Genomic DNA, 15,978 nt, shown 5'->3' with positions numbered 1-15,978 from the left:
GAAGTATAGGAGTAAAGATGTGAGTTCTGGGCTTAACCCGAGTGCGCTCGAACACTGACTCTGCCACCTACTGGCCAAGGGAATGTGGGCAAATATATCTGCGCCTCAGTTTCCTCATTTGAAAATGGCAATGGTACTTGTACTACCCTCAAAAGGTCACTGTGATGACCTAATGAGATTCAAGCTAAGCACAATGGCACATGGAAACAATATTAATATCATTAAACGCATTATCAGACAGGATTGCATAGTCACTATGAAATGAGAGGTGACCACACAATTGCAGAGAGAATTTGGGAGACCTTAAAGAATTATGGACGGGAAGGAAGAAATTGTATAACTGAGATCTCCATATTGATGGACCCCAATACTGGACAATCTGTAGCATTTTTGGGGGGAGGGAGAGTTAATTCTGGTTTGCAAGTACAACTCCCATGGAATAACTCTTCCCAGGGTAGGGTGTTAGGTGGACATTTTACTTGTTTGGGCATTCTTCAGGCTCAGGAAGAATCCTCTCTTTTTACTCATAAGTCCCTGGGAGATTGCATTTTTTAAAGAAACCACAGAAAGAAGAAAGTGCCCTGTCCCTCCGGGGGGAGACGAGTGAGCACAAGTCACCATTCCCTACCTGAACGGGTAGGCAAATGCTACGTCAATGCTGAGGTTACTTTCCGTCTTGTTGACACAGTCCACACTCAGCCGCAGGCCTCCGGAATAGCCACCGCATGTTGCAAATGCAAAGATTGCAAAAAGCTGTGGAGAACAAAGAAACAAAAGAGAAGGCGGCTATTAGGATGGTGCTGATCTCACGAGATCTGTCAACAGGAGCTCAGCGTCTCACACTGAGAAAGGTTGGAGTTCTTCTAAAGTGCGGCATCTTATTTGGTTCAGGCTGGAATGAAGGCCAGGGTGATGATGGGGAATGGGGTGGTGGGGTCTGAAAAAACTGTCTGGAAAGCTGGAGTAATTTTGTTTGTAGAAAAATTAAACACAAGGACAAAATATCTGTGTTTGAGGCCAAATATCGGTGTAAAGAGCTGTCACACCTCAAAGGTAGAGAAGGTAATCTCACATCAAAGGCTCTGGAGAGCTACACACCAAGGCATTAATGATGGATACCTTCAGGTGGGAAGAATTTGGTATGTTTCCTTGCTTGCTTCTTTTTGTTTATCTGTATTTTTTGCAATACACATGTTTTGTCTTTTGGAATAATATAGATTTTTAAAAATGCATAGTCAGAGAATTTTAGAGTTGATGGGTAGAGGAAGAGGAGGTGAGTATCTAAAATATGCTATTCCAGAGGACAAGATCTCAGTATATGTCAGCCTCAATGCCCCTTTGGTGGTTCCAACTCTGTATTCCTTGCTCTTTCTGAGTCAACTACTAAAAGGTTCAGCTGGTTACGAACTAATGTCATAGTCTATCCTAGTAAAGAACATGCATCTATGGGAATTAGGTACTGAAAATTAAGAACAGGAACTCAGAGAAGTCTTCCAGAGAGAAGATACATCTGAGAAGGTGAGAATGGCCTAAGATGGAAAGGAAACAAATGCCAAACTTTGTCCACTTAGTTTGGCTAAATTCAAAAGAACTTCCTACTCATTTCCAAAGAAAGTCAATCAAGTGCACTTAACACTCACCCATTCTGTATTACTCCCATTTATTTTATTTTAATTTTGGAACTCAGCTTCTTATAGTAGCTTGGAGTCCCCATTAGGAACACCAGATCACTTTGCATAGCGAGAGGAATTCTTGTGTAAGGGTTAAGTGCGTGGGCTCTGGAATGTGACCTTGGGAAAGTTGCTTAATTCACCTGTGAAGCCTGAACTTTTGTTTGTTGGGGTTTTTTTGATTACTGATTCAATTTCATTACTAGTGATCAGTTTGTTCAGATTTTCTGTTTCTTCCTGATTCAGTCTTTTTTTGTATTTAATTTTTTTTTATACAGCAGGTTCTTCTTAGTTATCTATTTTATACATATTAGTGTGTATATGTCAATCCCAGTCTCCCAATTCATCCCATCACCACCACATACACCCCCCCGCCCCTGCCCCGTCCCTGATTCAGTCTTGGAAGATTGTATGTTTCCAGGAATTTTTCCATTTCTTTGTGGTTATCTAATTTGTTGGCATATAATTGTTTGTAGTAATCTCTTATGATTTTTTCTATTTCTGTGGTGTCGGTTGTAACTTCTCTTTCATTTTTGATCTTATCCATTTGGGCCCTTTCTCTTTTTTTCTTGACGAGTCTAGCTAAAGGTTTATCAATTTTGTTTATCTTCTCAAAGAACCAGCTCTTAGTTTCATTGATCTTTTCTATTGGTTTTTAGTCTCTATTTCATTTATTACCACTTTGATCTCTATTATTTCTTTTTCTACTAACTTTGGGCTTTGTTCTTCTTTTTCTAGTTCCTGTAGGTGTAATGTTAGATTGCTTATTTGAGATTTTTCTTGTTTCCTGATGTAGGCCTGTATTGCTATAAACTTCCCTCTTAGATCTGCCTTTGCTGAGTCCCACAGATTTTGGAATGTTTTGTTTCTATTTTCATTTGTCTCCAGGTATTTTGTGATTTCCTCTTTGATTTCTTCAGTGATCCCATGGACCAGGAGAAGCATATTTGGTAGCATGTTGTTTAGCCTTTAAGTATTTGTGTTTTTCACAGCTTTCTTGTAATTGAGAGTCTAGTCTGATACCACTGTGGTGGGAAAGATGCTTAAAATGATTTCAGTCTTCTTACATTTGAGACTCATTTTTTCATCTAACATGTGATCTATCCTGGAGAATGTTCTAAGTGCATTTCAGAAAAATGCATATCCTGCTCTTTTGGGGTGGAATATTCTGTATTTATATATTAAGTCAATCAGATATAATGTGTCATTTAAGGTCAATGTTTCCTGATTGATTTTCTGTCTGGATGATCTATCCATTGATATAAGTGGGGTGTTAAAGTCCTCTACTATTATTGTATTGCTGTCAATTTCTCCTTTTATGTCTGTTAATATTTGCTTTACTGTTGGATTAATCTTTTCTATTATTATGTAAGGCCCTTCTTTGTCTCTTTTTACAGTCTTTGCTTTAAAGTCTATTTAATCTGATGTAAATATTGATACCCCAGCTTTCTTTTTGTTCCCATTTGCATAGAATATCTTTTTCTACTTCTTCACTGTGTGTCTTTCACTCTGAAGTGGCTCTGAGGCCCGACTGGGACTGTTGTGGGTATGCTGGTATGTGGGGCTGGACCCCTGGAGCAGGAGACACCTGGAGGGGTGCCAGTGCCAGCTGGGGATGCCTGCTGGGTAGAACGTGGCAGCAGCTGCTGTGGAAGAGCCAGGTGGGGCAGGCAGGTTGGGCAGGGTAGGTCCTCAGGGAAATACTTGGTTGGTGCACATGGTGTTAGTTAAGTTGATGGGGAGTGACAGAAATGGTACATGCTCATGCTGGGCCCGCGAGGTGGATGGAGAGTTTAAAAAAAAAATGGCACCTGCGACTTCTTCTGTCTCTGGAGAAAATTTCACCAGATCTCAGCCCCTCCAGCACATGCCTTAAAATTTAGGCAATTGAATCTCTGTCTTCTATGACACAGGCACTTCTTAAAAAAATTTTATTTATTTTTGGCTGCGTTGGGTCTTTGTTGCGTGCACAGGCTTTCTCTACTTGTGGTGAGCGGGGGCTGCTCTTCATTGCGGCGCGAGGGCTTCTCATTGCTGTGGCTTCTCTTGTTGCGGAGCACGGGCTCTGGGCATGCGGGCTTCAGTAGTTGTGGTTCGTGGGCTTAGTTGCTCCATAGCATGTGGGATCTTCCTGGACCAGGTCTCGAACCCGTGTCCCCTGCACTGGCAGGCGGATTCTTAACCACTGCACCACCAGGGAAGCCTGACACAGGCACTTTTTAAGCTGCTGCTTCTGCACTGGGACTTGGAGAAAGTGAGTATGTATGTATGCTCTTCAAGAACTAAGTCTCAGTTTTCCACAGCCCTCCAGCTTTCCTGGACATAAGCCGCTCTGGCTTTCAAAGCCAGACGTTATAGGGGCTCATCTTTCTGGTGCAGCTCCCCCAGGCTGGGGAGCCCAATGTGGGGCTCAAACCCCTCGCTCCTCAGGGGAAACCACCATGGCTGTGATACCCCTCCCTCTGTGGGTCAGGGCACCAGGGGTGACAATGAGATCTCCGGAGGATAAAGCTTTGATTTATAGCATTTGCCAATTTCCATGGTGTAAATACTCCCACCATGGCCAATTCCACGCTACCAACATAACACCTCTGAACCTTGACTGGGAAGAGACCTTGGGCTTCTTTCACTGATTTCACTTCCATTATTCATTCATTTATCCATTCAATCACTTATTATTCACTTACTGATTTAGCTACTGTAGGAGAGACCATTGATGCTCTGCTGAGATCCCCGCAGCCCACCCTACAGGCCACCTGCATTTTCAGGGGAACAGTCCTCCTACGCATCAAAGGCTCCTCCCCAAACACTTGAGGCTCTCCGCTGAGGGCTTTCTCAGGCAGCAGGAATGCAGCCTGTGACTGGGGCACGGTGCGAGTCTCTGGGAGTCAATTCCCTGGCAGCTTCCAAACAATGTGGGATGGAAACTGGTGGATAAACCCCCAGTGTCCCTGTCTGTCTGTGGGGAAAGTTTGAGGCGTGTTCAGTATAGTTTCTTCCAATGGGATTAACCCCCTGTTGCCCACAGCAACATCTGCTCACAAACGACACCCTTGGTGGGTGTTTTCCTTTTTCTGTCTCATTTCCCCACTCATCATTGTGCTTCCTGGCATTACTTCTCAGGTGACCTTGCTGAGTCTAAATTCTTGTATTTTCAAAAAGCAGGTCTCAGGATCTGCTTTTGAGGAATGCAACTGAGACAGTTACCAAACACGGACCCAGCACCGATTACTCTCTAGGCACGGCAGTGGCCCTAGGACTATTAATGGAAGGACTGGTACTACTCAGCGCACCTTAGCTCATGCCTCTCAGCTTCTAGCTCGCCACGCTCTCATCTCTGCAGCCCTCCCCAAAGAAGCTGAGCCCCTTTGCAAACAGAAAGTCTTCTTGGACTACGTTGTCCAGAGGAGGGCTCCTGACCCCAGCCCACGCCACCCTGACTCCCATTATTCCCTGCTGCTGTTGTTGTTTACCTGAGCAGACATTTAAAAACCTGTATTTGGTCGGCATAGCATATTCACCTGTTTATGTTTTGTCTGACCACTTCCCCGAGGAAAGGTGATACCCTTGTCTGTGTTTACTGATGAATCCCAGCCCTTGGCACGAAGTACTTGCTCCCTAAACACACATTGACTAAATATCGTCGGCTCCCCTACCTCCAGGGAACTTGCTGTCCATTTGGAGATGCAGATAAGTGGATGAACAGGTGCAGTGACAGTGCTTTATGGTGGCGGCAGTCACTGGAGCATGCTAGAGAAAAATGTGGTGCATGCTTGCAGAGGAGTGGAGGGGATGTGCGGAGTGGAGTCTGGAGAAATGGACAGCTAAGCAGACAGCAGGCAAGCGTGCCAGGTTTAGCCACGTAAGAGGGAGAAAATGAGTGTTTTAGGCAGAGAGAGCAACAAGTCAAAGATACTCAAGTGAGCAAGCGAGGCACATCTCGGCTGTGCAGTTGGTAGGACAGGAGCAGACATTGTAAGATGGGAAGAAAGTGGTGACTCCATTCAGGAGGCAAGAGGGATGTGTCAGGTCTGGTCTAGGGAGGATCCAAAAACTAAGGCCCCTGAGCCATGTCCAGTCACACCCATTCACTCGCGTATGGTCTACGGCTGCTTTCAGGTTACAATGATAGAAATGAGTATGGACAGTAAAGATTCTACGGTCCAAAAAGGCAAACCTATTTACTATCTGGTCGTTAAAAGAAATCGTCCGTCCATACGAGGAAACCTGGGTTTTAGGAGGGGGTTGGGTTTTCGGCAGGGGAGGGGCGTGACAAATCTGCATTTCAGAAAAGCCACACTGGCAACAGTGGAGAGTGCGGATGGAGAGAGGGCAGGACCTGATGCTGGAGGATGAGCAAGTGTCTCACTTCCCCAGACAGTCTGCAGACGCTTTGCCAGCAGGACTGCACCTCAGTTCTCTTTGTATCCTTGCTGTGCCAAAACATGGTAGGCGGCTCATAAATGTTGTCAAGTGAATGAAAATATGAATGAATGAGCAAGACAAGATGAGAGGATGAAGGGCTTGAAAACGTGAACCCTGGCACCGAAGCCCAGAATAATAAACACTGTGAAGGCGACGATGACGGCGATGATAACGATGATGATAGCACTAAAAAAATCAACCACATTTGATTCTCGGGGCCAGTCTCTTCAGTAAATACATTATTTATATGAGCCCATTTAATCCTCTCAACAACCCTCTGAAGTGGAAACATAACCCCTCTTTTTTCACATGAAGAAAATGGGTCAAACTGCACGCCAAGATCACATGGGTTATTGGTATGTTAAGTAGTCATGGTTTGAACTCAGATCTGCCTTTCTCTAAAGTTTATCTTCCCTCTTCCCAACTCTCCCAGGGCTGTGAAGGGCATCTCACTTGGCTGGAGCAGACTATGGAAAGACTAATATCAATTATGGGCTAGTTAAGGCTTTCTCTGTCACATCAATGCTCAGGAAGCCAAGTGAGGACTAAATGAAGCACCTGGAAGACAAAGTCCTGACCATCCACGTGGATGCCAGTGGCAGCTCGTGGATCTTACCTCAGCCTCACAAGCCTTCGCTCTGCAGTATCACAGGACATTACGGGGGAGGAACTTAGAATCTGCTATGATAGACACTGGAGAAGCCTGCCAGGAGTAGTTCTGCCAATTACATTTAACAAGCCCCTCTTCCTAATTCTCAGCCACCCATGGTGGCTCGGGGGTCGGGGGGGGTTTCCTCACTTTCACTCCTGTCCATCATTCAACAGCTAATAGGTGAAAGAGACCCAGTTCCTGCCTCTGATGAACCCCTCTGGTGTCTTCTCCTTTTATGATTTGTCTTGGGCTGATGAGTCATTGGTCCTTAGCACCCCTGAGGAGCATTTCTGGGAACACAGCTGTTTAAAAGAGCTGATTACTCACTAGTAGCCCTGGAAAAGTGAGGAATACACACTGTCAGGATATTTTCTGGTGCAGAAACAGTGTTTGATTAACTGTGGCTTCCCTCATATCCCAGAGGCTGCCCAGGAGGCCCTCAGCTGACTGATGAACACCTCTAAAACTTAATGTTCCAATTTTACTCATTTTGGTCCAATTCTTCTTTCTTCTAGTGTTTCTTCTCTTATTGATAATTGGATTTTTCCAAAGAAATTGACAAAGCACCTATTCTGCCCATCAGTTTATGGTTACTGCAACACTCTGACCCTGAAAGTTTTTGTGAACAACCCTGTAAAATCTCAGATGAGACCTTCCTGTGAAGATAAAAACTGCAGGTCATCCCTGGAAGACAATATAATTCTATCTTATTTGGAGGCACTGAAAACCATGGTCAAAAAGCTCTCCCCCATAGAGCTGTATGTTTTTTCTTGTAGTTGTATATAACTATCTGTGTTCTTAACCAGCTCCAATATCTTCCACGCTGCTTTCCATTTCAGGCTACCTGTCAAGAATTGTATACTGTGCCCTTCTAGCTGCTTTGTGATTTATATGAAATCTTCCCAAGCAAAGGCAGCCTCCTAAAATTGGTACTTCATAGTAGCACCTGAGGAATTCTGACCAGGCCCTGCAGAAGGAGAACCCCAAATTACTTATATAGCATAAGAAGTTTCTGTTTTCATTTTCTTAAACCTGTAGCCTGGAGATGGATCACTTAATAACGTATTTGGGCACAGGTAACAGAAAGCTTGATAAATAGTGGCTTAAACAAAGAGGACTTTGTTTTTCATATGTATTGAGAAGTCCAGAACTAAGTGGCTGCTGGTATGATGATGTCTGAGCCAACATCTCTTTGTTTCCTGTGGTCTCTGCCTCATCACCAAAAAATGGTTGCTGCATTTCCATGGATATCCTTAGCTGCACGGGAGCCTAAGAAGTGAATATCTGGCTTGCCTGGGCTGCAGAGGGGAGGTAGGCAATGGTACAAGGGCTGGGAATGGTTATTCAGTCAGCCAGTTGCCACTGTCTGCCCCAGAAATTTATGGGAGATGAAGAAGTAAAACAAGCATTTATGGCATTTTATAAAGGCAAGATAGCATAGTCAAGCCCATTCAGCATCTAGTCATTTCCTCTTCCCTGGACAGTACCTAGAAAGTCCTGTGCCTTATATGCTAAATTTAACACTTGCCCATGAAGAGAAATGTAAATTTCTGCTTGAATTTTATTTTCCAACATAAAGCCTGACATAAATCTTTAAAGTAAAATGCATGACTGAAATAGTAAAAATAAATTGCAAACTTCATGCCTATTAAAAAAATAATCAAATAAATTTTGAAGTAGTCAATCAATGAACTATTATGCGATACTTAAAAAGTATGAAAAGCAGTATAGAAAGTTATAGGTGATCTTATGTAAAGCAAAAAAAAAAAAAAGCAAATTGCCAAGTATGACATATGTGCATTACATTTTTGTAAAAGGAAGTATTTATAGATGTATACATTTTTAATGGACTTGAAAAGGTCTAGAAAGGTTGTACTGAAGTATTATAAGTTTTTAACATTAAGGAGTAAATTTTGGAAGCAGAATCTTATTTTTAAATTATTTTTGTATTGTTTCAACTTCTTCCAATAAGCATGCATAACTTTCGCAACTAAAAAAAAGATATTATTAAAGCAAATTTACCGTTACCAAAGGGGAGAGGGAGGGTGGGAAGGACAAATTAGGCATATGGGATTAACAGATACAAACTACTATACATAAAATAGATAAGCAATAGGATTTACTGTATAGCACAGGGAATTATATTCAATATCTTGTAATAACCTACAATGGAAAATAGTCTGAAAAAATATATAACTGAATCACTTTGCTGTACACCTGAAACAAACCCAATATTGTAAATCAACTATACTTCAATTTTAAAAAAAGATCTTATTACAATTGCAAATTTAGACAACCTCTGGGTAACTTGAACAAAGTAAATTCAGGCCTGTCATTAGACAGCTATGCTATTTTTAACCTCCATTTTGATGAAAAAAATGTAAAATCAAAGAAAACCCACTCCCTTTCAGAATTATCTTCATAATACCTTCAAATTATTTACATTTGGGGGAGGGACAATATAAGAATGGGGGGAAAAGGGTTATTATGGGATTATATGAAATCATGTGTGTGAAACTTCTGAAAATTGTAAAGCACTATAGAATTCAAAGAATCTTTCATTCAATAAAAAAAGTTAAAAAATTATTTACATTTATAGAGAGTGTAAATGGAATCACATTTTTGACTTGCTCATTTATTAAAATACTTTGGCAAAGTCACTGTTTACAATCAAGGTAAGACTATTTCAAAATATACCATGGGAATATATGCTTAAGAATGTGTCAATCTTTAGTTGAGTAAAAGTGTAACTTACCTTTTGTCAGATTCAGTGATGGTCATTGTTTTTAAAGGACTCCACTCCCATTCTCTCATATTCATCATAACGGAGTAACAAGAAAAAATGAAAATTCCACAGAACTTCTCACTGAGAACTGAAACCATTTCTCTGACACCTGACTTAAAAGTCTTATGAATTAATTTCTTGCCTATTGTAGTGGTTTTGAACTTGACATTTTTCTGGAGAAATTTGATCTTAGATCACTGAAGAAAATCATTGATAGATATCTTAACTGCACACTTTTGCTTGATAGGAAAATTAGAGTAAGATAAACGCATGGAACACAGCCACTGTTCTATAATTTAGTAACATGTATAGAATATGCTGGCATGAACTATTCCTTGCCAGAAGCCATGTTTTCATGATAATGTAGCATGTTTAGAATTTTTTTAAAACTAAAGTCACAATCCTTTAACCCCATTTTTTTTTTTTTATAAAGAGCAGGCTTTAGTTACCATGTCTCTCAATAGAAAGTAAAAGTCAGGTTGGGATTCTATTCTGGATGAATTCGGTGTATTTCATGTGTCTTCTTTAAAATTCGAACATTTCATGAAACAGAGTTATATTTATATCCATAAAGCAAATTAGAATAACATAGGATTATTTGGGGGAAAAATACTGATCCAAAACCAACTGGCCACATTCAATTAATTCTTTTCATTAGACTGTATGGCTCATTAAACAGAGAAGTTTCTCTCATTCACTCTCCTTTAAAAAAAAAATTAAAACAAAAAAATTCTGTCTTAAATGCAGCTTCACTTTAATGAAAGACAAGCACAGGGTCCCATGAAAAGAACAGAAGGAGCTGATTTTTTTCTGCTTGTTTAGCCATTTTTATGCTTGTGGCTATATTATAAATAAATAAAATCCAGGGCTTATCAACTATAAGCCAGGAATATGAACAGGCATCATATTTAAGCTCATGAACTAAGAGGCAGAAACCCAGAATGAGTCATAAAACCATTTACTGTCAAAAGAATTTTTAAAACATGCAAATAACTATGTAGAGAGATTCAAAGGCCTTTCTACATTCTACTTGCTTTGCACACACCTCACTGGCAAGTTGCATTTCTCTACTGTTCATACTTCAAGATATTTGTGAAGTTCTGATTGTTCTGATTCTTGACCTGGGAATCAATGTCTGAACCTCCCAAACATAATGCACAGTCATCAAATCACCTCTGGAATAACAGGGCACTTGCTACCATGTATTATTTTGTAATGGAAAAGAAGCAAGCCTGACATAGGCAGTTAAAATGTAGCATTTATTCATTTGAAAAATACCCAAAATACTAGAGTAGAAGTTCTGGAGGAACAGTTTGAAGTATATTCTAAAGTAATATTTTCTAATTATAATTCTAATCATAACAACACAACTGCTGCTACCATTTAGGGAGTTTCTACTTTGTCCGGCAATACATTTGTCTTCAATGACTGTAATGTGCTTTACAGACATTATCTCATTAAAATCTCATACCTCTGTGAGGTAGGTATCATCATCACCCCCATTTCACAGCTGGGTAAACCATGGCATTGAGGGGTTAAGTGACTCATCCAAGACCACACAGATAGAGAATGACAGTTTGAATCCAGGAGGTCATAACTATACTAAAAGGAACAATTTATCATAAAAATCGAATTGGTCACTGTTAGAGGATACTAGTGAACTAAAAAACTCGTAAATGAAAGGGAAGCATCAATCATTTATCTTGCCTTTTCTTTAAGAATGCTACTAGTAAGTGGCCTAATAGTAGAGAAGAAGTTTGCCTTCATAGAACTATTCAGCTAATAATGACAAAGAATTAGAATATCACCATTTTGCAACCTGTTATGGACTGAATATTTGTGCCTCTACCCTAATGCATATGTTGAATCCCTAACCCCCACTGTGGCTGTATTTGGGGATGATGCCTCTAAGGAAGTAATTCAGGTTAAATGAAGTTAAGGGTGGGGCCCCGATCCCATAGGATTAGTGTTCTTTTATTATTATTATTTTAATTAACGTATAGTTGACTTGCAATGTGTCTGCTGTGCAGCAAAGTGACTCAGTTATACACATATAGACATTCTTTTTTTATATTCTTTTGCATTACAGTTTATAACAGGATATTGAACATAGTTTCCCATGCTATACATTAGGACCTTGTTGTCTGTCCATTCTAAATGTAATAGTTTGCATCTAGCAACCCCAAACTCCCAGTCCATCCCTCCCCCTCCCGCCCTCCCTTACGACAACCAAAAGTCTGATCTCTATGTCTGTGAGCATGTTTCTGTTTTGTAGATAGGTTCATTTGTGCCATATTTTAGATTCCACGTATAAGTGATATCATACGGTATTTGTCTGCAACTAGAGATTATCATACTAAGTAAAGTAAGTCAGAAAGAGAAAGGATTAGTGTTCTTAAAAGAAGAAACACCAGGGCTTGCTCCCTTTCTCTGTATCTCTCCCTGTGTGTACTGACCAAGGAAAGGAGCACACAGCAAGGTGGCAGCCACTTACAAGCCAAGAGGAGAGGCCTCAGAATGAAATCTACCTTGCAAGCATGTTAATCTTGGACTTGTCAGCCTCCAGAACTGTGAGAAATAAATTTCTAATTTTTAAGCCACCCAGTCTTTGGTACTTTGTTATGGCAGCCCAAACTAAGACACAACCCTTAACAAATTAATCTAAACACTGATGACTGATAACACAAAAAGAGAGACAGCCAGATATTATGTGCCTCTAATTGAAGAAAATCTTACCAATTTTGAGGTATTCTTTGCAAAAAAACCCCCCAAACCTGAATTTGATCAAATCTCTATGTCCAACGGCCAATTTACAAAAAAATGCAGGAGAGAGAGAGAGACATGTATAAAACGACATCACAAGGGTGAAATCAGCAAAATCCAGATGCTGAGAAACTCTCCAGGTGTAAATACCTTGTTTGTTTAAGAATAACAACAATAAATTATTAAACTGTATGAATGACACAGAAGAGGAGACTGAGAGAGAAGAGCTTATGCATGAAAAGGTCTAAAAGATATATCAAAAATCCAGATTTCAGAAAACTAAGAAAAAAAGTCATGAGATTAAGAGAGATATTTGGAAATTAATAGATATTTGATGACAACTGAATTATTGCTCATTTTTAAGACATGTGAAGTGGTATTGTAGTGTTTTTGTTTTCAGTACCTTTGAGAGATACACACCAATTTATTACAGAAGAAATGATCTAATGCTTGAGGAGTATAAAAGGAATAATGTTAGCTATGAGTTGATTATTGCTGGAATGATGAGGAAACAGAGGCTCATTATATTATTCTGTGTTTTTTATATGCTTGAAATTTTCCATTATTAAAAGTATTTTACAAATTTGAGATCATATTATAAACCAATCTAGATATACATGTCCATGTGTAGTCAAAATTCAATAGTTTTTAAAATTTAATATGTATGTGAACAGTTTTCAAGATATTTTATTTAAGGATATTCAAGAATAATCTTAAAATTTCTGAGAGGATCACTTAAAAAAATTTTTTTATTGGAGTATAGTTGCTTCATAATGTTGTGTTAGTTTCTACTGTACAGCAAAGTGAATCAGCTATACGTATATATATATCCCCTCTTTTTTGGATTTCCTTCCCAATTAGGTCACCACAGAGCACTGAGTAGAGTTTCCTGTGCTATATAGTAGGTTCTCATTAGTTATCTATTTTATACATGGTATCAATAGTGTATATATGTCAATCCTAATCTCCCAATTCATCCTACCCCGTTTCCCCTTGGTATCCGTATGTTTGTTCTCTACGTCTGTGTCTCTATTTCTGCTTTGTAAATAAGATCGTCTATACCAATTTTTTTCAGATTCCACATATATGTGTTAATGTACGATATTTGTTTTTCTCTTTCTGACTTACTTCACTCTGTATGACAGTCTCTAGGTCCATCCACATCCTGAGAGGATCACTTTTTAAAGTAAGGAAGTCTCATTCTGTTTTATTATTATAATACTGCAGGACTTAGAGGAAAATACATTCTCTTTAACACAAATTTTTTCTTTTTTTTCTTTTTTTGTGGTACGCGGGCCTCTCACTGTTTTGGCCTCTCCCGTTGAGGAGCACAGGCTCCGGACGCGCAGGCTCAGCGGCCATGGCCACGGGCCCAGCCTCTCCGCGGCATGTGGTATCTTCCTGGACCGGGGCACGAACTCGTGTCCCCTGCATCGGCAGACGGAATCTCAACCACTGTGCCACCAGGGAAGCCCGAATTTTCTTTCTTAATAATCTTTTATTGATTGTTCCAAGAACCCATTTAGTTCTGCCTCATTATGAGAGAGCAGCCTTTTCTCACTATGTTTTAATGAGATGAAAGATCACCATAGCCTAAAGGACTATACATTCTATGTAAAGGACATTATTTCTTAGATAATAAGACAAAAATTCCCACCATCATTCAGTAATGTCTTTCTATTGATTAAATTCAAGAGATAAAAAAATATATCAACTTACTTAATATTTAACAGATTGGCTTTAGTTTCTGAGTACTAATGTTGTTAAGTGGAGTTCATATAGACCATACCCATAAGCACAGACATAAATACTATCCCAACTCCAACACTGCAGAAGAGCCTGCAAACATGTAGCCATCTAGTGACTATGGACAGAGTGACCTTTTCTAAACAGCTTAGCTTCTGGATCCCGAGTTAAACTTAAACCACTTTTTAACACATCTAGCAAGGTTAAAATACCATCAGAGAATCATTTTATTTGTTCATGGGACTCAAAGACGATTCTGCAAAACAAAACAACAAAAAAAGTGACACAATTCTAAAAGAAGGGATTTGCATGGGCTAGAGAAAACTGGAAGATGTGGGAACAGAAATGTAAGTGGGAACTGTCTTGCAAATAGTTGATGTCCAATAAAAATGCACTTAATGAATGTGAGGGATAATTCTTCCTCTAAAGAACAAGAAGTAGTCACTGGATGGGGCTCCAGGGAATCATGTTGGGTTGGAAAGGAGGGAAATTGAGGAGTCCTATGTGAAAGGATCTTAATTTTCTTAGCGGATGGATAAGTGAAATCAAATAATGAAGGAAGTGAAGGAGGAGATTAGGAATTTGAGGAACTAGGAAAAAAAGCTCAAATACCTACTGAAGAGGTGGAAAGAAATGAACTAAAAATGAAACAAGAATTACAAAAGGGCATGATGTCATTATGCTATCTGCCTTGCTTGGTTGGAAGCCCTCTGAGGGCAGGGACCATCTCTTGGTTATCTTCACATCCCCCATATTGCAGAAGTGCTCTCATCACGTCTGTAAATTAAATAATCTCCTCAATTTGTGCAAGTACACCCAGAGCACGCCTCCAGGACCTGTCAGATACACACAGAAGTAAGCTAAAAAGTAGGATACAATAGTAGAGCCAAAGTTCTTTGATGAAGGTAAATAAAGAACAGCATGTCAGAACTGTCATCAGGGTAAAAATACTTAGCTCATAGCAGGCATTTCATAGTAATTTTTTGAACTAATGGAAATACATCTCTTATCTCCCTCCAAACAGGGCGGGACCCACAAGTTTATATCAAAGTACTTGGTGCGAGGGCGGGTAGGGGGTCCACCAGAAGTGGTTAAAGTAAAAGAGTCTGGAAAGAAATAAGTAGAACTAGAAGAGGGGCCCTCTTTTGATCTCACTGAGCCTTACCACTGCATCTGGCAGATGCTGGGATGGAACCCAGAATCCTAAGAGAGCCAGTGGTCTGTGGGGAGAAGATTAGAAGCGATATTTTGACACAAGCCCAGGAAAAGGCCAGAACAAAGATGTAAGAAGGTGTCAGACTTGCTCAAGTGAAAGAAGGAAGCTGCTGCATTTGGCTTTTATCGGTTGATGTGTTTATATTCCCTGGGAAGAAATGGGTGACAAACACCAGAGGGAAGTAGAAAGAGCTGGGAAATGTAGAGCTTGCTTCATAGGAAGCTGATCTCTTTAATGGTTATGATTATCACAGTGTTCTCATTTCTTAATGCTACAAGTTCAATGAAACATTGGAAATGAAATAACAAACCCATTTACCTGGTATGGCATAAAGACTCTGGGCTTAATGAGCATTTAAAGGCTGTGTTCCCTTGAACGTGGCTCCTAGAACCCATGAGAACAGCCTCCTTTGAGATATGCTCCATCTAAGCCCATGGTACCTCCTTCTGTCCCATCATCAAAGTCAAAAACCTGAGAGTCCTCCTTCACCTCATTCATTCAAACAGTCCCCTGGCTTTGTTGGTTCTGCATTCTTAATATTGATCAGAGCTTCTCTATTCACTTGCTACTTCTTTGACCCAGGCCACCATCACCACTGGCCCAGAGTAACGGTGCGGTCTCCTCTCAGCTGTACCTGCCTTCAACCTTGCCCTAGGACATCCAGGCTCCATTCTGCCGCAAGGGCCACCTTTCCAGAATCCAAGTTTAACTACCTTGCTTC

The 15,978-nt window shown here is 40.2% G+C and overlaps 1 protein-coding gene across 3 annotated transcripts in view; it reads right to left on the bottom strand.

Moving 5' to 3' along the window:
• Window positions 1–15,978, bottom strand: part of SYNPR (synaptoporin) — a 290,110-nt gene that overhangs the window by 114,817 nt on the left and 159,315 nt on the right. For all 3 annotated transcript variants that reach the window (XM_067755077.1, XM_067755078.1, XM_067755079.1), the window contains one exon: window positions 629–753. In XM_067755077.1, coding sequence (XP_067611178.1) covers window positions 629–753 — 125 coding nt within the window. The remainder of the gene's footprint in view (window positions 1–628; window positions 754–15,978) is intronic.

The sequence above is a fragment of the Pseudorca crassidens genome, chromosome 10, assembly GCF_039906515.1.
Source record: "Pseudorca crassidens isolate mPseCra1 chromosome 10, mPseCra1.hap1, whole genome shotgun sequence".
Lineage (NCBI taxonomy): Eukaryota > Metazoa > Chordata > Mammalia > Artiodactyla > Delphinidae > Pseudorca > Pseudorca crassidens.
Note: the sequence above shows the minus strand (reverse complement) of the source record. Positions and strands in the feature narration are given on the sequence as shown.